Source organism: Parasteatoda tepidariorum, chromosome 3 (assembly GCF_982258835.1).
Source record: "Parasteatoda tepidariorum strain Cologne lab strain chromosome 3, Ptep-v5.0, whole genome shotgun sequence".
Lineage (NCBI taxonomy): Eukaryota > Metazoa > Arthropoda > Arachnida > Araneae > Theridiidae > Parasteatoda > Parasteatoda tepidariorum.
The window spans coordinates 66,115,573-66,140,568 of NC_141757.1; the positions used below are offsets into that span (position 1 = coordinate 66,115,573).

General features: G+C 26.8%; 2 protein-coding genes across 2 annotated transcripts; one reads left to right on the forward strand and one right to left on the reverse strand.

The window, feature by feature from the left end:
• Positions 1-789: 789 nt before the first annotated feature.
• On the reverse strand, positions 790-9,113 carry LOC107441990 (protein YIPF1). Its single transcript, XM_016055420.4, has 9 exons — positions 8,748-9,113; positions 8,596-8,638; positions 8,373-8,482; positions 6,312-6,486; positions 6,104-6,220; positions 4,990-5,144; positions 2,845-2,964; positions 2,684-2,746; positions 790-1,174 (listed from the first exon to the last, which is right to left on the reverse strand). Exons 1-9 carry the CDS (start codon positions 8,775-8,777, stop codon positions 878-880), a joined length of 1,110 nt encoding a protein of 369 aa, XP_015910906.2. The 5' UTR covers positions 8,778-9,113; the 3' UTR covers positions 790-877.
• Positions 9,056-23,385, forward strand: LOC107441992 (ubiquitin thioesterase OTUB1). Its single transcript, XM_016055422.5, has 8 exons — positions 9,056-9,213; positions 9,514-9,566; positions 13,738-13,836; positions 14,147-14,265; positions 15,207-15,291; positions 16,395-16,498; positions 17,294-17,384; positions 20,033-23,385. The coding sequence occupies exons 1-8, from the start codon at positions 9,171-9,173 to the stop codon at positions 20,225-20,227; spliced, it is 789 nt and encodes a 262-aa protein (XP_015910908.1). The 5' UTR covers positions 9,056-9,170; the 3' UTR covers positions 20,228-23,385.
• Positions 23,386-24,996: the final 1,611 nt, after the last annotated feature.

Consider the following 24,996-nt stretch of genomic DNA (forward strand, 5'->3'; position numbering starts at 1 on the left):
TCTTTTATATCTATTTAATAAATTTATTATCAATTTCATTATAGTTTCAAAATATATAACTACATAAATTTTCAAATTTGTTTATTGGCATATTATTTTAAAAACTTTAAGAAAAAAAATGATTGTACAATGATAGGTCATATATATACAAATACTTCCTAGTCACAGTATCTGTATTACTTACGTATTGTGGCTTATAAAAACTTGTTTTGTTACAAATGTTTATAATGTATAAGACGTACGACTAAAGAAATATTTGTTGTAATAATTAAAATTGAGCAAAATAATAAAACACTATTTACATTTCATGCAATTTTGTAGTAATTTCTATTAGAGTCGAAATCATGGAAATTAAACTTAATACTGATATGTAATAGGTAATATTTTTATTCTTTGAACATTTACTGAAATAAAATAAGTCCAGATTACATACGAAAACGAGATTTGTCCTCAAAGTCATATTAACGACAATACACAAAATGTCCCTTCCAGGTAGCAATGCTACTTTCGATCGATAGCGTGATTGAACTTGTACTTATTTAAGTGCTCATTTTTTTTATTGCTGTACTAAAGAAACCCGATTTGTGGAATAGAAGATAGAATAAATCACCGAGGATTTTCAGTTGTTGAGATATAGGAAAGTAGAAGTATTGCTAATACTTTTAAGTCTCTAACAAGTATATTTGATTAAAATGCTGACTTGCTTATATGTGCAACAAACCAAATATTTATTACTGGAATGTCAATTTTTTAAAATTTAAGTAGAAAGCAAAAAGAACAGAAGGAATCTAAAGTATTAAATGTATATTTATTATCACAAACGTTACAAACAAAATAAAATAATAAAACAAATTTTGTTCATTTATTCAAAAGCGTTCTAAATAGGTGAGCTTATTTTGGTAACTCCCAGATGACTAGTATTTTTTGCCTGAGGAATAGAATTTTCTTTGTGTATTTCAGCTTCATAAATATCTTTCAATATATTGCTATTTTCATGTTCTGTTTTATTCTCTAAAATGTGAGAAAAACTCTTCAAAGGTTCTTTTTCTGTTTTTTCATCAATTTTTATTTTATTCTCATCTTCAACATAAACTGGTGATGTTATCGTAGTTGTATCAGCATTTGGCACAGCTCTTAAATGGACAGATTCTTTTGGGGCTTGAAAAAAGTAAGTCTAAAAGGAAAATGTACATATAAATGTAAAAATGAATTGTAACTTATTTAGGTTTAAACACGAAATATGTGGGTGATCTTAAGTTATAATTTTTATGCCCCATCAATAATATGAATAGGGGCTAATGTAAGCTATACTATACATTTTTTTAAAGATAACTTTATATTTCAGAAACTAACATTTTACCTATAAAATATATTAAATAAAATTTTAATGTAAATATTATGCCATTAGATGTGTTATAATGATTTGAACTACTTTAAATTTTTTTATAAGTAGTGTTTTTTTATTTTTAATACTGAATGTGTTTAATATTTGTGTAAAATGCTTATATTCTTATACATAACTCAATATACATATATGTTAAAAAGCAAAATTCTGTGAGAGTAAAAATTTGGTATAATGGGTGAATTTTAATTTGCAAATACAAAAACAGCTGTTTTTTTTGAAAATGACCCTTCTGTGAATAGAAAGGAGTTTTTAAAATTAAAAGATTTGAGTCAATGCTTATTTTGTCTGCAATTAGCAATAGTGTCAATGTCATACATAAAACTTATTTTAAGGTTACTACCGATTAAGTGAATAAATCCAACCAATAGCTAGAAATATTATGTCAACTTTCATAATATTTCATGGTACACTAATTTTAGATAGTTCGCTGACAAAAAATTTTGTTATATGACTATCTATTGAAAATAACAAATAAGAGTTTTTAGATTATGAGCAGGAGCTTAACCTCAAACATAACAAATCATGTAAAATTACATATTTAGTTATAATTGAAACATTTTTAGATTATTATTAAAAGAAATAGTGTAGAAATAAAAAATTTGGCATGTCATGGTTTCACAATAAGCCTATTATAGAATAAAAATTCTTTGCATGTAATTAAATTTGAATAAGCATGTTTTAAAATAATTTGCCATTCAGTAGACTGCTAAAAATGTAAAAAATTATGGTTCATCCATATATTTGAATAATCTTTTGGAGCTATATTTTCTAGATTGCGGACTACCCTTCACATTTTGAGGACCGTGAAAAATGAATCTTTTAAATCCTAAAAATTGCATCTTAAGAATGTGAAACAAAATTTAATTGAGAGAAATCTTAATAACTTGTGCTGGTATGATAGTCATAGATGCGCTGCCCGAAACAGTTGACCACAATTAATTAATTACAAGTCATTAAGTGTTTGATGCCTCATAGAGATGGGAACAACTTTGTCTATTTCTGTGATATAAAACATGTATGTCTTTTTCATTTATGCGATGATTGCCTGTTGACATGACATGATCCTTAATAATTTTATGACAAAAGCTTTTTATTGTGCATAGCACATCTTTCTAGAACAAGTGGTTAAAAGTCCCCCCCCCCTCCAATATTTAATCTGTGACTAGTAAAAAGTTTGAAAATCTTGTAAAGTAAAATAAAAAGTTTAAGTGTTGTAAAGTAAAACAAAAAATAAAGTGTGCTTTTTTTAGTTACAAGTAAACCTAATAAAATACTTACTACAAATCCAACAGCAAGAAGAGTGTGGAATAGCAAAATTAAACATAAGACAACAGCAGCTATCTGTTAAAAGATATAAAAATTATGAATTTGAATTAAGTTGAAAAAGAAGTGTAACTTAATATAGTTGGCACTCAATATAACAATTGCAAAAGATTTACTTTTTTATTTTCATCTCGGAAAATTGGCCAAAATGTTTGAAGAAGTACTGATCCAGAAAGTACTGCACCAATTATTACTAATATCCATTGAACCCATGCAACCTGAATAATCCAAAGTACCTAGAACAGTTGAACTTAGTTAACAATATGCTATAGAATATAACAAAAATGAAAATTCAATAGTAAAAATTGCATATTAAGCAAGTTTATGATTAAAAAGAAAAATAATTTCTTCAATTGTTTTCTTTTTTTTTTACAGACTATGAGCAATTTGATTTCCTTCTACACATGCAATTCAAATATAAATTTTAAAACAGGCAAAAAATGTTGAGAAAATGGAAAAAATAAAAAGGATGTAAATGTTTTTGCACCATAAATTAAATAAGTAGATGGTTGAGAAATAACACAAACAGAGTTTGTGTCAGAAAAAGTTAGTATTCAGCCAAGTAATAACTTTAAAACTAACATAGAAAATAGCATGCAAGAAAAAAAAAATACTGTACAAACATTTAGAAACTTGTGTAGGAGCTATTTTCTTCGTATTATTTTGGTTTTTCATGGATGAAACTTTATTTTTTTTTACAAAGACTAAAATATTAACTTCGTATAAAATTTTTTTTTCCTGATAATTATATAATTACAAATCTTATTTGTTGTATTATTTCTTAACACAGTACTTAAATAATTAATGAAACAATATTTACATCTTTAATATTCCATTTTCTCAAAACTTTTTGCAAAAAATATTCTCAAACTGTATAATTTTAATTTAAATGCAATTTTTGGAAATATATTTCAAGTTACTTCCCCCTTTTCCAAAAATACTTTCATATATACACCTAGCATATAAACCAATTTTATTGGACTAATTATTAAAATCTATTCTTTTTTAAATAGAGAAAAAGTACTCTATTAACTTATAAAAAATTTAATTTAAAAGTGTGAATAAGTTTTTTTAGTTCTAATAATGAATATATGGTGTTGAATTGTATAAGCACTTACATTGACTACAGTTTGATAATATTTTATAAATCAAAGAATAATTTATAGATTATCAAATTTTTTTAATTAAAATAATTCATATGCTCACTTCCTGATAAAAACTAAAACCTTTTAATTTAATAAAATAACTTTATAAAAAAAAATCAAAAGTATGAAAATATTTTACAGAATTTGCCATGAAAAAAAAAAAAATTTGAATGGAAAACTCTTATTTTGACCACAATAGAATATATTTTTAGGATATTTAATATCGTTTTTTAAAAAAACTTTTATTCCAGATCATATAAGATATTCTTAAGATTCTGTTTTAATATTAAGGGAGTTCGTAGGATTTTAATTGGATCTTTGTTCTCGTGGTTAACACTTTCATTCTATAGACTGATTTCTGTCTCTTTGAAAAACTTATAAGATTTAGTGAAATGGAACAATAAAAAATTAAAAAAGGAATAATTAACAATACAAAATATCTGCAACTCTAACTGTGACCGAGTTAATTTTCCCAACTTGTGTTAATAAGGCCATAGCAGTAGAAGAAAATAAGTCCTCTTTTTGTTGTTTTTCTATTGGATATTATGTACTGCTTAATAACTTAAGTATTCCTTAAAGCAAAATAATTTTTTTTTGAAAATATTAAGTCATAATTTCATTTTTAAAAATTGAATGGATTAAAAAAAAAATTCCTGGAATTAGGGAGAAACTCAGATGAAATTAGGTTCTAAGTTACATTGCATACTTAAATTAAAGAGCAAACTATTCTCAATTATCTAATGATGACAGGATAGATTCTTAAAGAAGAATTTGTTTTTATTTTTGAGGTATAAAGATTCACTTATAATTCTTCTTATTAACTTTAAAAAAAACTTTCAGCATTATAAATTTTAAAAACTTTCATCCTTGCATACCTTTCATAAAATGAACTACCATTTACAGCTAAATACTTATTTACTAAATTCATATTGTTCTAAATTTGAATTCTGAAAATAAGGTAATTTGTAGCAAATGTAATTTTAAAGGAGATATTACATTTATAGAATGTTTACTCCTATAGAAAATTAAATGAAGTATCATAAGTTTTATTAAATTAAATGCAACTAATTGTCTGAACTTTATTTCTTTAATAATAAAAACTTGAAATTCACTTACTGATATAGGCACATAAATTGCAAGAGAATAGCCATAAACACATAAAATCTCAAGGAGTGAGTAACGGTTAGAGCTCTGGCGATACCACATCAGTCCCCACAAAAGTATAGGTAAAAGGAATGTATAAGAATAAATTGCAGTTGCAGCAAGAGATACTAGAAAAAAAAAAGAAGAAAGAAAATAAGATATTCAATTAGCTAGCTATTGATGATTAATTTTTAAATTTAATGAGAAATAACTGACTGAGCAAAATAACAAATAAAGAAGTCTAGTTGAATATTTCAGGTTGCATTTGATATAATTGTGGCCCAAATAAAAAATGAAAAGGTGTTATTGCAAGAGGGGAAAAAAAAGAAACAATAGCAGTGCCATCATTCAGGTTATAAAAGAAAGTGAGAAAAGTGTATATCACAACATATGTCAAATCGATTAATCAGTTCATATGAAAGCATTTAAAGTGAATGTAAAGACATGCTAAGAATGATCTATCCATCCACATACTAAGAACAACACCAAGTAGAATGATTTTAATAACCGAAGATAATTACGACCTTCTTTTACTTAAGACAAATTATTGGATAGATGTCTTAAGCTACAACTTTTTGATCACCATTAATCCTTTCACCTAAAAACGTTTCAGCAAGGTGTTTGCTCACCTTAGGTCTTAACAGATCAGATATTGATGTAAGCTATTGATGTTATGCCACAAGTTGTTAAATTGCCGGTTATTAATGCTTTGAAGTATTAAACTTTTTATGGGTTTGAAATAACTACTGTTAACCATCAATCATGTAACATTCATACAATCATGTAACATTCATTACAAACACGTAACATGCAACCGAAAGAGATATTATCTATATGAAAGCAACTATAAAATGCTTTATAGTTGCTTACAAATAAATAATACCGCCCTTGCAGGCAGCTATAAATCTAGGTGATTTATTCAACATGTGTTCAAACAAAAAAATTTACACAAACAACCAAGGAATTATTTTTATAATAAAAACTACTTTCAAACTGAAATTATGGGTAAAAGTTTGAACAAGCTCTTATGCAATATTATAAAGAAAAAAATCTATATAATTATGAAGAAATCAAACATAGGTATAACCTTTATGAAAATCATATGTCCATCTTTTAGCTTCATGCCCTTCACTTGTTAAAAAATTAGCTATGTTACCACATATGGCAGTACTAAAAATCAGAGTAGTAGCAATCCAAAATGGACCTAAAATAATCATATATCAGTTTATGCATGTAAATTTTGATATTAAACTGTTTTTATTACTTCCTTTATGCAAGGGTTAATTTAAACTTACCATACATATCAGGTTTAGGTCTTATTTGCCTATCTAAATAAGTTGCTCTTCCAGGTAATGGAATCATAGACCATGTAACTCTTTGAATAATTTCATCAGTATCAACATCAAAAAAGCTTTGGTAATAGCTGAATTGCCAAAATGATGATCCTCTTCTAGGCTCTTCTCCAAGAAGCTGGTTTATAGAAATAATCCATAAATAATACATTATAGAAATGATCTATGTATAAAGCTTCAGAATTCATTTCTTAAGAATTTATAATTGTGGAAAAAAGAAACATAAAGCTAGTTTCTTTTTAAAAAAATACTTATTTTAAAGATGACTGGCATAAATTTATGAAAAAGCCTAAACTTTTCCACAATATGTATTATAAAATCATTAAAAATTAACAAATTAATAAAAATACAGACAACTATTAAACAAGGGCTTTAGCAAAGCTAAATTAATAAACAGTGCTTTTTATATAACTAAAATGTTTCACTGTTCTATTCTAATAAATTCAGTATTATTTCTGGTCTTTTTTCTTTTTTATACTCAGTAGTGGTCTTATAAAATGTCTGGGGTATAATATATTTAATATGAATATCAGTGTTCTCCCTAAGCGTTTTTAGATGGGAGTTAATAAATTTTTTAAGTAATCTTAATATTATTTTTTAAATACATTTAAAAAAAATGCACCTTTAAATGTTTATTGTCAATTTTCAGTTTAAATAATATAAAAAAGTTTTCAAATTGCTTATCAATTAATAATTTTCTTACTTAATTTTTTTCAAAACTTAAATTGTGCTCACTGATTATATTTTAAAATGTCTTTAATTATTTAATATAAACTACAAATTTTTCTCTTTTATGTCGATGAGTAAGTATATTACTTTTTGAAATACACACATACGTAATATAGTATAAGGTATTTTAAAAATTTTTGATGATCAAATTTAGTTTTATCATAATATTACACATTTGATAAATTTTTACAGTGTTAAGTGAATGCCCTTTCAAAACTCTAAGTGCCTTTTTCTATGAGGGAGCACCCTGCCTTTTTTTATTCCTACGGAGAACTCTGCCAGTGCTTATATTTGCTATTAGTAAAACTATCAAAAACAAAATGTATTAGTAGAAACTTAGTTAATACAATTCAACCATAATCATTCCACAAATACTTCCAACCAATTAAATTGAAATTAACTTTAATTTTTTCTACCATATTATTTTCTAAAAATTAACCAGAAACAGGTGAAAATGCAGTTCACACAGATATGAAGTCACAAAAAGATGTAAAACACTGATAGCTCTTGCATTTAAAATGTGATAGGTACTCCTTTTGGGAATATACATCAAAAATAGAAATTATGGGCAAAATTCATCGCTCTCTTAAGGGACTACTCTGGGTACCATAGAATACACTTCAAAAACACCTGCGGTGTCTAAAGCAAAAAGAATTTATTAATGATTTAAGGTTACAAAGAAGACATATTTGTTATATATATTACTAATTAATAAAATTCAATAAGTATGTGCCTCAAATTATATTTAATTATAATTTATGAACACAAATGTTAAACTCTTAATATATTTCCTTAATAGATAATTAACTATTTAATAGATTAATTTTTCTGTAATCTGATTTAATTTTTCTGTATAGTATCTGTCATGCCAACTATAATTACCAAGGCGCCAAATAAATTTTAAACTTTGCCAATTTTTTTAAAAACACATCTAGAGGTTTGCTCGAAGGTGGCAACGAGTTATAACCTTCTGCCATGTTTCGCTTAGTTTCTCGCGCATGGCTGCCCGGAAGTTAATTAGATTAAAAGATTATTCAGCCGTAAATTAATCTTTTCGTAAGAACTCTTTTAGAAAATATGTAGAAGTTCCAATGTGGGTGGTTCACATTGAGTTGATTCTCTTATGTGATATTTTATAAGTTTATCAGTTAGAAATTACACAAAACTTGGTGATTATTTTAACACAGGTAAAGACAGGGATTGTAGATTGAACAAATGGAGAGTTAACAAAATAAATCAAGTATGCATTATAATTATAAGTTATTTCTTACTTACATCAGCATTTTCATCAGTGGGTGAATCTAAATCTAAACCACTTTTGTATGAATAACTGCCACTAGGGCTCAAGGTTGCAACTTCAGACGTATCGGCTCCAAGAGTAAAATCTATCAAAAATATTACATACAAATAAAAAATAAATATAATGATTAATACAACTTATTTCAAAGCTTATAAATTTGACAATAAACATATCTTTCAAGGGTTTAGTCAAATTTACCTTGGAATTGAAGCTCCGATTGTGAATCTTGATCATCATTTAACTGAAATAAAAAAAAAAAAGAATCATAATGAGAAATCATCATCGAACACAAACAGTTAAGGATTACGTAGCACTTTGAAATATTCAAAAAGGTAATGTTCCAAAGATACCTGAAGAACAGAAGATTTTGAAGATGACATTTTTCAAAGTATCAATAAAATTTACATAGCAGACTTATTTAAATTCAATCAGTCTAGTACTTTTTCGCTTTAGTAAATAAAACCCGAAACAAACAAAACGCAACCAAACTGACTAAAAGAAACGTGATGCCAGACTCTCAAACAGTATGCAATATATTTTTAATAAACATGCTGAAAAATATTTTAATTTCTTTAAAAAAAGTTTAGATTGTACGTGTCTTATTTATTTTCAAGGCTCAAAATGCTTGAATTAATTCTTATGTTTTCTTTCTCAGATTTTATAATTTTATTGCGAAATTTTTCATACGAGGAACTTTTTTTTGGCATTAATGATGTGTATACAACAACAAATGCTATTGATGTTAGCGAATTTTTCTTGATTTTATTTGTAAAATGGGTGATGATAACGAGCGTGTTTCTATAAATTTAACCAAAGGTAACCTTAATCGAAAGTAAAATAATTCAGTATTTATGTAGCGATTTATTCTCTGATAAAAAAATCTGATTTATTGGAATGCATTTTTTAACTTCTTTTATAAGTTGTTGTTAAACTCTGAAGAAAGATTTGCTTTATTCCAGTAGTTTTTAAAAATAAATTATATTGAAATTATCCCAAATTATCTTTATTGCTAATTTTTATAATTTTTTTGACATGATTTTACTTGAAATTGTAAAATTTTATATATTATTATCATCACTGCTTTTTTAATTAATTACCAATTTGTTTTATATTCAGAAGTTAACCAAGATGAGGCAATTATGGCACAAGAAAGAGAAATAGAACGGGAAGTAAGTTTAAGTTTTCTTTAACTGTCTTTGATGTCACACACATAATATGAGTTAAAGAGGAATCTTGAAGAGCATTCAAACCAAATAAGATTTTTTCGCATGCGAAAAGCATCTTTTATATATATGTATGTAACATCTTCGTATACGAACGGGAACCTGATTGGTGAATTTTTTGCAAGTGAATATTTTCCTGCAATCAGTTTTTCGTTCACATGCAATTTTTTTGCATGTGAAAATTGCATCAGCAGAATAATCTCTAATGACGCCCCGTGGATGAGCGGTAGCGCTTTGCGCTCCCGTGCCCCAGGTCCTGGGTTCGATCCTCGGACCGGACAAGGTTGACTCAGCCTTTCATCCCTTCAGTGGGTCGATAAATGAGTACCAAGCATGCTTGGGAACTAAACACTGGGGGTCCGTGTTCGGCTGACCACCTGACCCGAACATCTGCTCCTGCACCCCAGAGCCCAAGGTCAAGAAAACTGAGATGGGCGCAGTAGGCCTTGGCTCTCTATGGGCTGTCGCGCCACTGAGTTTAGTTTAGTTTAGAATAATCCCTAAGTCTTGCTACTTCAGGGCAGTTGTGTGTAAGAAACTTAAAAAGAAGAAAAAAATCTCCAGAAGGTGACCAACTTAAAGGGTGTAACTTGATTTAGGGATATTTTTGTATTGTGATTTGTCGTCCCAACTACAGTTGCTAAGGTACCAAATAGATTTTAAACTTAATTTATTCATTTTAATTTATTTTAAAAGTAGCATGTAGATGTGTTTTCTCTGGGTTTGCTACAAGTTTTACCCAAGTTTGAAGTTTTTTTTTAAAGTTTCTTGTAGCCGCTTGGAAATTGCCAAGACTTGCCGAATATTCTGCCACAAATCATGATATGGAAATTTTCCCTTCAGCCACCCCAGGGCAAACATCCGCACATTTATTAATAAACATCTGCAACTTTGAAATCATTTCGGTGCATCAGTGATTGTAATTGGCATGGCAGGTCACAATGCAAAAATATCCTCAACTGTCAGAAAATCAACATATTATTATTTTTAGCTGTCTACTTTAATTACAAAAGTGAGCTATTTCAATTAATACTTATTAATTTAAATTCTGATGGTTTTTTTAAAAAAAATTTCTTTACTGCTACAGCAGTAATTCTTCGAAAAAAAAGGTACACAACTTCTTTCTTTTTTAATCAGGTTGGAAAGTGTAAAAATTGTGTGATCAGGAAGGATTGGCATGAAATATAAGATGAAAAGAGTGGGAACTCATGAAAAATTGAGTTATAGTTAGGGTTACAAGTTTGTCCTATGAAAAATGAACTGCAATTCGCAGAAGATTGGCAAGAAATTTTGTAAGAACACACACACAAAAAAAGAAGCTGTATATGCTCTTAGGCATAGACATGGTACAAATAAAAAAATAAATGTACGAAACTAGCTCAATTTTTTATTTATTTATTTAAACAATATAAATTTCAAATTTCTCTCCAGGAATACGAAAGGGCAGGGGGCTTCCTCGCAGAAGAGGGCACTTTGAGCAGGGATGAAAGACTTCCGCAAAAAAGCGGAAATCCACTTTTTTCTCCTAATTTTTAAAGTTACCGACCATGTTCCAAAAACTAAAAATTTTGGGGAGTCCAGTTAGGGAAACCCAAGCCGCCCGAATGATAGTTGGACTTGAAATTAACTTTTTCACACAAGTTTAAAATCCAATGTCGCGATTCATATTGGTGCATTTTTAAATCCAATATTGTGATTCGTTATCACGCATTTGTAATATCAGATATCATTTTTCGTATTTGTACACTATTTAAAAATTGCTCATTGCGATTCGTATTCACGTGACCTAAAAATTACATTATGCATCGTGATTCTTATTTACACAATTAAAAAATTCAATATCGAAATTTGTATTTTCTTGTTTTTAAAATCCAACAAAGCGATTCCTATTCACGCGATTTTAAAATCCAACTGCACGATTCATATTCACGCGATTTTTATATTCAAAATCGCGATTCATATTCACACGATTTTAAAATCCATGATTCATATTCAACTAATTTTAAAACTCAGTATCGCAATTCATATTCACGTGATTTTAAAATCCAGTACGTATAACGATTCATATTCACGTAATTTTAAACCCAATATCGCGATTCTTGAAAGAAGTAGAAGTAAGTTTTCTCTTGAATTAATTACTATTAAGATGTGATATTTTTCATTAGAAAATTCATTAATATACCTCCTGAAAACAAGAAAAATTTAACCAATTAGCCAACCAATTAACCTCCTGAAAAAATTTAACCAGTTGAGAATAATACCAACAAAGTAAATATTTGTATTAATAATCAGAATTAAACCTCTAAACGCAGACAATTATTATTTAAACAGTGAGTTATTATTTTTTTTTAAATGAATAAAAAGGCAGTGTTTTTAAGAGATGGATGTTTATTTTTATAAAGAGGGTGCATTTATAGGGGTCAAGGGCAGATAGGGCAGGTCGCCCTTCTAAAAACGCTTAGGGAGAACTCTGTAAATATTTTTATTCAAATGGCTAGAATTTCAGCTCAAAATATTGTACGTTGTGAAATTATTTTAGTTTATGTTTTGTCTTTAATCAAGCATTAGTTTCTCAGCATTTCTGCATGTTTTTCGACACAAATTTAGAAATTTCACTGCTCAGTGCAAGAGTCTGAGTTACTCCTCACTTCCGTAAATGATATAGTTATAGAGGTAAATTTTATAGTTATAGGTATAACTTAATTTTTTTAAACTTATGTATTCTTATTGCAACTGCGGGAGGCATAGTACCCTTATTTATTAATGAGCCAAGAGAGAGAAAAACCCACCTTTTTAAAAGATTATCTCTGAGCTAATTTTCTTGTCATTTGATCTATTTTCTAAATGCTTCATCAGTTATACAGTAACTATACATTATCAATTTTGAAATGTTTAAAAATACTAATTGTTATTAATGTGAAAAATTAAAAAAATTAAATAGTCTTATTTCTTGAACAGTTTTTGCAAAAGTCATAGAATTTTAAAAAAATTGTCGATTTTAGAGGAAACATAATTAATTTGTGCAAATTATAATGAAAATTTGCATTGTGATGTACTTTCAATCTTAGTTACAGAGAATTAAATGCATTTAGGTTTTGCATTTTGAGTTCAATGTAGGGATGTTAATTAAATGTCAGTAAATTTCTGAGAATAGAATGTTTTTCAAACCTGCGATTTCCAACATTTTCAGCTCCACGTAATATTTATAATTTTACAAAATTTTTACTGGAACATAGACACAAAAATGGTTAATTATTTTTTAGATTGTATAATATTATTAAAATCACATACTACAGAATAAATTTGTCTCTTTATAGTGAATAATAATTAATGTTCATAAGGATATTTCCAAATCAGTATCTGTTTGTGCCATCTAAAATCCCCAAAGCGCCAATTTAAACTTTCTTGTTCGTGTATTTTCAATAAAGTAAATATTTTAAGTGTAAACAATAAAAGAAATATAAACAATGTAGAAATGTAAACAATATATTCTAAAACAAAATTTTAAGTTTGAGTTCAATTACATCAATGATTCCTCTTATGCTCTATATTGTATTTCTGCTTATGCACATATTGTTTTAGTGTCTATGTAACTGTTAAAATGATATATGATGCAGACTTTAAATTTTTTATCCAAAAAAATATTCTCAATAAGGCTGGATGAAAAATTAATACACCTGATAATATCAATGTTCCCTTATCATTGCTCTATCTTTGTTTATATGGTACTTTTTCAAAGCAGCAGAAATTTTGATATAGTTACAATGTTATCTGATATATTGAATAAAGTAACATTTAAATGTGCCATAAAGAGCCTCTGTCTCACTGTGTTAGCTGACTAAATACTTAATGACCCAATTTTTAATTATTTTAATTTTTAAAATAGGACATTTAAAAATTTAAGTTTTTTGAGCTATCATTTTTAGGGTGATATGCAACCAGAAAATCAATATCAAATTCTTGGTATTTTCATGTTATTAGAGTGTGCAATTATATGGTATATTTATTGAAAAAAAATTTTGTAAGTCTTTTTACTTTAATGGTATTATTAAACTTATTGCCTTATAAATATTTTTTTCTCACTAAAAGCATTTGATTTCATTTTTTGTTTTTAAAGATTGCTGAAACAAATCCACTCATAGGACCTAAATGTGACTTGGAACTACTAATAAAAGAGTATGCTGAAGATGATACTGTTTATCGTCAAAAACTAAATGTAAGTGAATTAGAATTCCATGAATATTTATTATTATGCTACAAAATACTTTAATTGTTTTTAATAATGCATTTAAAAATTTTATATAAATTTTTGCAATTTTCGTGAAAAATTTCTAAAAATTATTTTCCTATTTAAGATTAAAAAAAAAAAAATTATTGCATCTAAGGTGCAATATTTGAGATTCATAATGTTTACTATGAGTGTGTTCATTATTAGTTTCAAAGTTTTTTTTCATTGAGAAATTTTCTTTTTACTATCAAGACTGAACATTGAATTTAGGTTTATAATTATTATTTTCTTTTCACAGGATCTTAAAAATAGATATACTTATATTCGAAAAATGCGTCCTGATGGAAATTGTTTTTTTAGAGCTTTTACATTTGCCTATCTTGAAAGTTTGCTAACTGACAAGCAAGAATACAAAAGGTATTTTCAATTTTTTGTGAGAAAGAATCACAAATCTGCTAATTACTTTAAGTACACATTATTTTATTCACTAAGAATATTAATGAGCACATAATTTGCTTTATCTATTATTTATTTGCTTTTTTACTGTCCTAATTTCTCAGACTTCGCTTATCTTACATATTTTTAAAAGTGATTTTAGAAAAGGAACTCAACTTTTTAAAACTGAACTGTCATTTTTAAAAATAAATTTTGCAAATGTACTTCTTTTTTCACTTAGTTAGTTAGTGTTAGAAACTGAAAAGTTTTGGGCGATGTTTTGTTTTCTTGAAAATTTTTTTTTAATGTAACTTATTGTTTCTTAAATATATTAAAATCACATTTTTAAAATTCTACCACTTTTAATTATATTATCTTAAATTAAGATTGAATCCTTTTTTAAAACCAATATATCTCTGAAAATGGATAGATTTTGTATGTTTGGAAATCAGTTAGGTGCTATTATTTCTTAGTTAGATAAACATTTATTTGTTTTATTTTTAAATTTATAACTAGTTTGGTTAAAAAAGAAAATAGAATGTTGTAAGTTAAATTGCCACCTAATTGCTGATATTTTTGGATTCTACAAAAACTATGTAACATCTTAAATTTGGCAAGTGTTTTTGAAGTTCATGATCACGTTATAATTTATTTTTGCGAATCAAAAATTTGAAATTTTTTACTTTGGTGTTATTTCATCTTCTTATTATTTTATTTGTAAATTTAATATATCATATGTATAAGAGGTTTGAAACTCATCAGTTATCTCAGATTTCACAATTTTTAAGAACAGAAGATAAGCATAAAATCTGATAACATAAAATCTGTTACACTTCATTTCGATAATTAAACATACTATGCATCAGTTTTGTCTAATATTTATACATATATATATATATATACTTTTTTTTTTTTACCAAAAGATTCAAAGAGATTGCATCAAAGACTAAAGATGACCTAGTAGCACTTGGTTTCCCACCATTTACAATTGAGGACTTTCATGACACTGTAAGTTTCTTACAAACATCTGATTTTTTTCACTACATTGTTTTAATTTGATATTATTTATTTTGAGAGAAGATATTCGGGGGTTTGTCCAGGCTAAATTTATTACCATTTAGCGGTACTTTCACAAATTCAGCTTTAGGAAATCACAAAATACTTTTTCTTAAAGTTTTATTTTTGTGTCAAGTAAGAAACTATAAATCCATATTTTTGTGTTGATTTTTTAATATAACTTTTAATTTTCACAAATTATGTCTAAATTATCACAAAACAGGTACCTCTCAGAAAAACCTAGACAGACCCCTGATATTGTTTTTTGTGAAAAATAGTAATTTTATGCATTATATATTTGTAAAATAGAAAGATAGTAGTTGTTATCTTTCTATAACAAACTTTACAGTATGATCTGGAGATATGCTACCCCAAAAGCAAATTTTAAAATTATTTTCTATATTATAAGTTTTTTGAGTAAAAGATATGTTTATACTCCATGGTTGGATTACTTAAGACTTTCCATTCATTTTCCAAATCTGATGTTAAAAAATTAAGGGAGAAAAAGGAGAAGGAGCTCAAAATAAAGGACCTTCAAAATAAAGGACCCTAAAATAATGTAAGGACCTTCTGTGTATTTTGAAGGTATTTAATGTGAACAAATTCACGGATCTGATTTGATTCAGGTCTGAGGAATAAGTTAGTAATCATCATGTTTTACATGAAATGTCTACTTGCATTAACATTACAAAGTTCTGGAAGAAATACAGCCATTTTCAATGATGTTCACAGAACAAGTCGACTTCTAAAATTCTTAAGGTAGTGTTTCTACTTTTTGACTGGGCATAGTTACAGAGATTATTTTAGCAATCAGTATCAGGAAAAAGCTATGCAATTTTGCTTGTCCTGGTTTCATGTACAGTGATTTTTGAGGGGAAAGAATTGCAAGATTTTTATTTCTGTTATTGAACTTCATCAAAAAAAGAAAATGTAAGCATTTTGATGTGTCCGGTGCATGACACCATATCGTCTCCAGAGCACTTTTTTAATGATTAATTCTTCCAAGAGCTATTTAAATTGTAGTTGTAATATTTTGTTTTAATTATATTCTTCAGTTTATGGATGTTCTTGAGAAAATTGACCAACAAATGACTGTGGAAGATCTGCTAGGAATTTTCAATGATCAAGGCTGTTCAGATTATATTGTTGTATATATGAGGTGAGAATGTATTCATAAGTTTTTTATTGCTTTTATAAGTCTGTACTAGTGTTAGAATCATATGCAATGCCATTTTTTTGGTTCTAGCTATATCATATATAAATGCAAAGCAATTTTTTTTCTCATATAAAAATTTTAAAACCATTTATGCCTTGAATCCTATTTCAGAGTGAATCCTTTTCAGATAAAAAAAAATTTAAATATTTGTCGTATAAAATATTATTCCACACTTAATGAAAATCTTCACTTGTAATTGTTTATGCAGTAGAAAATTATTGTTTTGTTTCATTTCTTTGAACTTGTATTAAAATTCATCCAAGAATATATGGTATTAAAAATTATTTTTTCTGTTTAAATTATAACAATTATCAGTTATGATTATCCTTTGTCAAACTTATCAAATTGTAGCTTAACTTATTTGAAAGTTAACGTTACTTAGTTAAATCTTTCTTGTTTATCCTCACTGTTCTATTCACATTGATATCTTAGTTTGCAAATACTTTTATATTTCTAAAAGTAAAGACATAGTACTGTAGTACCCACATTTCAAAACTTCATAATAAAAATTGATATTATTTAGTTAAATCTATTAAGATGTTGTAGTAAATGAGAGTGCTTAAATTCTACTGAATACTTTTTTAAAAAAAAATTGTGTGTTGTTCAATTGTATGACTATTCTCTAACTGTAGGATCTGTTTTATTCTAGTAACTTCTTTTATATTTTTTTTGTAAAATTGTCTTAAGTATGATTATTAATAAAGACAAGTGATTTATTTAAATTAAATGTTTGTTTAGATTGATCACATCTGGATACTTGCAGAAGGAGGAAACCTTTTTTAGTAACTTTATTGAAGGTGAAAGGACAGTGAAAGAATTTTGCCATCAGGTTGTTTTTCTTTTTATAAATCAATCTATTTTTAAATGAAGAAATATCAATGTGCCTTATTTTAGTATTTCTTCAAGGTTAAGAAAATTTCTTGTTTCTGTTGTGAACGAATTATTACTAGGTAGGGTTGCCACTTAAGCACTATAATAATGCTTCAAGTGCTTGAAAAAAGTAAAATAGGTGAAGTAGGTTATAAGTCGTGAAATTTCACATTTCTTGGATCTACAAATTTGTTGTTTATATATAATGATGCGCTTGTCAAAAATAATAAAAATTTTTTTTAAAAGAAAACATTTGACAATATGTGTCAAAAATTTATCATTAACGCCACAATTAATGTACAATGGAGCTTTTGCGAATCAAGTTTATAATTTAAGTCTCCCTGTAAATTAATGAATTTGTGATTTCTTAACTGTATTCAAAAATTAATGTATTATAATATCATTTGAAAAAGGGAGGGATTTCAAACTATATAAATGAGTTGCCCAAAAATATGGTTGATAAAACCTCCTAGATTTGCTGAATAATGGATTCCTTATGAATCAAATATATAATTCAAATCATCACATAGTTGTAAAATCGCATGAAAATATATAATTGCATAGTTAAGTTTAAAATTTGCTTAGATCTGCATTATACTGCTGTATAAATACAACAGAATAAACCATGCCACAATGAAAACGCAATCAAGTAAAGCCAGTGTGATTGAAGTGCAAGAGAATCCACTTGTAAGCAGTAATTATGTAGATGTGTGTTGGAGTATCTTATTGCTGCAATATCTTATATTACTGCAAATGAACATTCAGATGTTTGATTTCAAAGATTTATGTTTTATGGGTGAGATGTGCATGTATAAATATTGTTATGCTGTATATTGAAAAATAATTGTTTGATTGATTGATTCACTTAAATTTGCATTGCAGTTGAAAATAGGAAGTTCAACAATAAAATAATAAATAAAAAGCTATGTGGATCTGGATGACTGAAATTTTAAAATGATAAAATGTTAAACATTTTTATAAAAACTTAAATTAAGTTGTTAATGAAATAGCTTTTTTATATTGAACTTCAATTTTTAAGTCTTAAAACGTATTATTTTTTAAATAAAACGGATTTTAATTGAAAAAATGAAAGACGAATCTAATCTATGATATATTTTTACATTTTTATAACTGAAAAATGTTTTTTAAATCTCAAAATTTTAGAACTTAATTTTGCTTATAAGAGATACAAATTTTAAAGGCTACCCAAATTTAGTTATTATCAGCAATAACCTTGGTATCTATTATTAATTTCACATATCATATTTTTCTATGAATAATTCCATGTAAGTGAAGTATGTGGCTTCAAAATCAGCTCAATTCATTTAAAAAAAAAATCGTTTAAAGTATTTTGCATCTATACTTATTCTATAATGTTATTGTGTGTTTTAAGTAAAAAACAGTAATTTTCTTTTTTATTTATTTTTTAAAAATCTTTCATCGAAAATACAATGTGTTTTTTTCAGATATTTATTATTTTTTAAAAATATGCTACTCATCTACATAAATAATCTAGTATTTTTGATTTATTTCTATTAAAATTAAAAAAAAACTAAACAGTTCTTCTATTACAGCCAGCTCAATGAAAAATATTTAATTTATTCAAAGAAAAAATGTCTTATGCGATAATAATCCTAAATCTTACTTAGTATAGCAGTTGTAGCTACTAACTATGCTAGATTTTCTAGTAGACAACTAAATTTTACCAGTTTTTTCATATATCTTGGTTTAATCATGAATTCTCTTCGTCTTGTGTATATTTTTAGATATTTCCCTATAATCGGATAAGTTTTTTTTTTTTTTTTTTTTTTTTTTTTTTTTTTTTTTTTTTAAATCCTTATCAAAATAGATTTTTTGACTCAGTTCATTGTGTGCTTGAGAATTCAAATAAGTATTGCTGTTTAGTAATAAAGTAAGCCTCATTTATAATCAGTTTGAAGCTTTATTTTTTCAAATATTCTAAAATTTTCTTTCTTTTTTTTTTATTCAGAATTCTTTATTTCTGAAATAAGAAATACATTATAACTTTCTAAAATGAATTCAATAAATATTACTATTCAGAAATGTAGGAAACATAATGAAAATATTTTTATATTTAATTTCATGTAATGTCAATCATAAATGGAAAATATTTCAGTCAATTTTAATTTATTATTATTAGTGTAATATGGTTTTTGTAATATAGTTTTTGTATTATTGATTATAAAAATGCCTAAAATTTTCTGTGTCTAGAATATAAATACGTAGCAGTTAGCAGGAAATTTATACTATTTCACTAAATCTACTAAATTTTTTCCTTTTCATGTTGTTTGCTTTGACTCATTTTGTTCCGAAAATGTACACAAGTACCAAAAAAGTTTTTAATTCTCCTGTTAAATTTCTGAAAATGGATTAAGCTGGTTTTGAAAAAAAAATGCCTCAGTTTTAATAAATTATTATCAAACATGCCTTTGAAAACCTTTACCCTACATTTTTTAACAGATTTAAATAAACTCTTGTTATTTATTTTGTTCTTAACTCATGTTTTTTTTACTCAAGTTTTTTTTAAAAACTCATGTTATGTTGTTTTTTTTTAACTCATATAATTTTTTAACTCTTGCTTCTTAGGAAGTGGAACCCATGTATAAAGAAAGTGATCATATTCATGTTATAGCTTTGACATTAGCTCTGGGTGTTGGTGTGCGAGTACAGTATATGGATCGAGGTACCGGAGATCATGTGAATGCTCATGACTTTCCAGAAGATAAGACACCCAGAATTCATTTACTATATCGTCCTGGACATTATGATATTTTATACTGAATAACTAGTTCGAAGTACCCATGGAAAAGAACTTATATTCATTGTGATGCATTCCTGTGTATCTTATTTAAGTATTGATTACGTACCTGTTCTCGCTTAGCATGAACCAGGTATACTCTTGTTTTTAGGATCTTAATGGTTTGAAAATAAATATATTGTGATAGTCATACCACAGTTGCCAGTCAAGTGAGTATTCCGAATTGTTGATCTGCATCACATGCTTTAAGTTTTTCTCTGAAAAATGTCACTTTTTTTGCTTAAAAATTTGAAAACACTGGTTTTGTTTGAAAAGTGATTGTTTGTTTATAATACATTTTGCTCTGCATTATACTGTATGAAATGAGTAATATTTTAAATGAAAAAAATTTAGGTAAAATTGTAAGACGAAGTAAAGGTAGGGTGCCGAACCTAAAAAATTAGAGAACTTATGTTAGGCAAATGCTTCTTTCAGTAATTGCATGTTCGCAGTCCATTGCCCCAGATAAATTTTAAATTTGCCTTTGGCATTTTAAACATTTGTTTTATCAAAGATTTATATTTTTCAAAATTCTCCTCTCTACAGGTAGCAGTGATAGTGCATCAAAATTTGTATATTATTTAGATATAACTCTGCATTTTAATTTTAGAAAAATCATTCAAAAATGTTTACAAATATTACCATTTATCATATTATATAATTGTGCTTTGGGTTCAGCCTCTTTTTTTTTTTCTAACTTGGTTATCATCCTTATCACATTGCATTAAATTTTACATTGTTAACCTTGATATCACAAACTTCAGAAGAAGTTCTGAATTCCTTATGCATTTGCTAGGCTGATGATAGAATGAAATCTCTTTCAGCGAACCAAAATACACTTCTTAGTGACTTTTGATTTCACGAAAAATTTTTGATTACCCAAAATGTTTTTTTTTCTTCGTAATTTCTGAAGAATTTAAAATACTTTCTTGAATAATTTTATGAACAATTTCTTGAAGACCCTTTTAAGTATGAGATTGCCTAACAGATCAAAGAGAAGTTGTCTTAACTATCTTTTTCTAACGATGTGTGCACAGATGAGAATACCCATGAGATTCAAAACAACTAACAAATTTACTGAATCCAAAAGAAATTGGAAGTTATGAAGATATAGTTTAGACAAATAATTTTGATGTGTTTGGCGATTGGGAAGAATTATATCAGAAATATTAAAAGAGGTACTAGTATCGGCAGAGAGAGTAGAAGAGGAAAATGTTGAAATGAAAGAATTTCTCTAATATTCACGTAAAATGAAATTGAGAATCAAAGATGTTAGTGGTGTTTGAAGTAACTGTTTTTTTTTAAAAAGAAAATACTTGTTATACAATTTTAAAGTGTCACAACAGTTGTTAATTAAACTAAACTTTTAAAAATATTCACTATTATATTAAAATACTCGATTTTCTATAACACAAAACTTTTAGTATCATCCTTTGAGTTTATGATATTGAGGTTTAACTGTATTTTTATACTTTTTAAAATTTAAGAAAAATTTTAAATTGTAAAAACCTTCCATATTCTGTATGTATTCAAAAATTTTAAATACTCAACTTTAAAACATACACAAATTAAATAGTTTGCTCATGTTTAGCTTGACAGGTTTTTTATTTTTTTCTCAATATTTTTGAATGATCATACTTGGCAAAAAGAGTCGTGATTTATCTTATATTTTTGCTACAATTGTTTGTCATCTGCATAAAAAAAGGGCTGGGTAAATTTTTTTAGTCAATAAAGAATTATTAAAAAGGCATTTGCTTCATATTTTTTACATATTCTGCTGATGGCTCATTATTTTAATCCATTGCAACATTTCGTTGTAAATTTATTGTTAAAAACAAAGTTTGGTAATCATTGTTCTAAATATGCAACTCTTATATAAAAGGTATGTTTTTTTTAAAAGTAAGTACTGTTTTGAAATTAAAACCGCAAGTGTAAACCACAAGCGTTAATTTTATTTTTACTTGTCAGATTGTGCTTTAATTTACTTACACTTGTATTTTCATATTTTTTACTAATATTAAGTGACTTGTCAGTTGCACTACCAGCTTTTAAATTTGATCCTTTTAGAAACATACCATTCACCCAAATCTTCAGAGAAATCTTCTGTTTTCTCCTTTATAATGTGCATCCATGTGGCCATCTTTGAATGCTCTAACTCATATCTTACTATTCTTTTACTCATATTATTTCCTTTAAAACTGAGTGATATCAACATTTTAGTATCATGATTCTACAATCCAGAAACGTTCAATATTATCATATCTGACATTTATTCTTGTCCGTAACAATCACAATATTATTATATTCGATAATTACTGTCATTTATAGTTGCAACTTTATTGTATTCAATATTTATTTTTGTCAATTTTGATTTTTGTTAAATATTTATTGTAAGACCAGGCATTTAAAAAGAAATAAAAATACTTTTTAAAATTCCGTTATCATGATCTTTCTGAAATATCAATATTTCATGATATACCACCCAGTTTTAGTTTTTTCTCCATATATTTCATTGATCTACCAATGAATTGCGACTCCTATTTATATTTTTTACATTAAGAAAGTAAATTAGAAAGCATATTACCTAGTTGCCAGGGATTTGCAATGGACCGGTTTATTTTAAATGCTCCCAGCCAAATAGATATAATAGTAGTTAAATTCTTCTGCAATGGTTTTTGTGGCTTTTCCAACATGTGCAAGTACTCGATGCTCATGTTCAGTACAGCAGCTGCCAAATTTCAAAACATCGCTTACTTACACACCTCTCAATTTGCTCATTATGCTTGATGACCCTGATATTTTTATATAATTTGTTTATTACTTTATAGGCTACATGAAATATTTTTTATTTACTCATTTCTCCAGGTACATGAAAATGACTACGTTCAAACTTTTGTAACACTGAAATATGTGCCTTCACTTAATTAATTACCTTTTACTGTCTTCCCTTATTGTTTTAAATTTTAATTTTTTTGAATTTTGTACTATTTATTGGTTGAGTAGTGATCTCAACGTTTATATTTTGTGTGTGTGTGTGAATCATGCTAAGTGAGTAGATGTCTTTTTTGTTGACTGTAGCCTCAACTAAACAAACACTTTGCTCATACTAATTTGTGAAAATAAAAGTGCTTCTGAATGTTCACTTTGTGTTTGATTTTTATAATTGACAAAATTTATATATTTTTTTTTAAATTTGCGAGCTGTCTTTTAAAATAGAATACTGTTGTAAAATGCCTTGAATGAAAATATCTTAACATATTTTTTTCATATTGCATTGGGGGAAAAAAAAGAAAATAACTTAACTAATATTTATAAGACACAATGAAATATGAAAAAAAAAGGATAAATATGACAACCAAAGCTGATGTCAGAGGGTACCAGTTCCGGAAGTCATAAAAGCAAAACCTTTTCTATTGAGAGAGCTTGACAAAAGTCTAAAATTGCTCTCTCTGTACCTCAAAGATTTTGCCAATGTCCAGGAAAAGAATATAAAATATAAAATACATAAAACAAGTACAGAAGAATAAAAACAAGACAAATACACATGAATAGTACATACAAAAGCTTACCTGAAACAAAAATCCAATAACTAGTTAACACAACTGACTGCGAGACACAACTAAATTGAAATGTTTCAATTCCTTTCAGATTCACTTCTGCTTTGCACGTTTTTCTATTGGAAGTAATATTTTAAATGCTTTTAAAATTTTGAATTTTCTTAATTATCCACTATTTAGTATTCCTAAAATTATAGTAAATTTCTTTCTAAAATATAAGGTAAGCATCTCTGTCCACTTCCCTCTTCCCACCCATTTGGTTTTGTATATTTGCTCATCTTTGTGTATATATCTTTGCCACATAAGTCTCGTTCTTCTTGTTTTACGTTTTACGTCGGCTGTCCGAGTAAGTGGGATGTTAGCAGGACTATCCCATTTTAAATAGAGGGCATTTTCAGTTCATCTTCTCTTCAGAATTATCATAAATATTTATTAGTTAATTATTTCTTTGTAGATATGCTGCAGTATAGGAGAAAATTGGAATTAATTGAAAAATGTAATTGAAACTTGCTTCGATATCGATTGATACATCAAGATTGATTGATTCATCAGGATCAGCATAGTAGAGTTTGCAGATGATTATTCAAATAAGTTAAAATAAATTAATACTTTGAAAGAAAATAAAATAAAATGGGAAAAGTTTAGATAATTTAGGGTGGGATGGAAATTATTAGCTTCACTTTGTCTAATTGGAAAAAAAAAACTGTTACAGTGAAGTATTAGAGAGAGAATAAGTTATTTCATCAATAATAGTATTTTTCATTGTAAAATGAGACGTCAAGTAGTGCAGGAAATGATGGATAGTAAATGAAATAACAGTATAATCAAAATACTTCCCATAATTTAAATAAATTAAATTTTTCTGCCAAATATATATGATTCAGACTGTTTTCATTAGATGAAGTGAAGTTAATGATTATTCCCCTTTTAGTTAATTATCTAAGATTTTCCAAATTTTCTTGATTATTTCTTTTAAAATAATAATTTTTTTTAAATCTTATTTGAATAACTTTCTTGATCTCGATGTATCAACATTTAATGTAGATTTTAAAGACATTTTAACTGTAATGTTTTGAGCAAATCATGAATAAAACGTTAGTTGCTAAAATTAGCTGGGTTTTAGTTTCATATTGTTTACTTAAACTCAAATGCCTGGATGTTCTCTCTAAATGGGAGTGTGTAAGTGAATTAAATGA

Excerpts from the sequence above, each read along its gene's own strand:
- LOC107441990 (XM_016055420.4), bottom strand. The coding sequence starts at position 8,777 with ATGTCATCTTCAAAATCTTCTGTTCTTCAG. Across the intron at positions 8,483-8,595 it reads ATCGGAGCTTCAATTCCAAG|ATTTTACTCTTGGAGCCGAT; the intron begins GTAAATTTGACT and ends TATTTTTGATAG. Across the intron at positions 6,487-8,372 it reads CCACTGATGAAAATGCTGAT|CTTCTTGGAGAAGAGCCTAG; the intron begins GTAAGTAAGAAA and ends TCTATAAACCAG.
- LOC107441992 (XM_016055422.5), top strand. The coding sequence starts at position 9,171 with ATGGGTGATGATAACGAGCGTGTTTCTATAAATTTAACCAAAG. Across the intron at positions 9,214-9,513 it reads TTCTATAAATTTAACCAAAG|AAGTTAACCAAGATGAGGCA; the intron begins GTAACCTTAATC and ends TTTTATATTCAG. Across the intron at positions 15,292-16,394 it reads TTGAGGACTTTCATGACACT|TTTATGGATGTTCTTGAGAA; the intron begins GTAAGTTTCTTA and ends TATATTCTTCAG.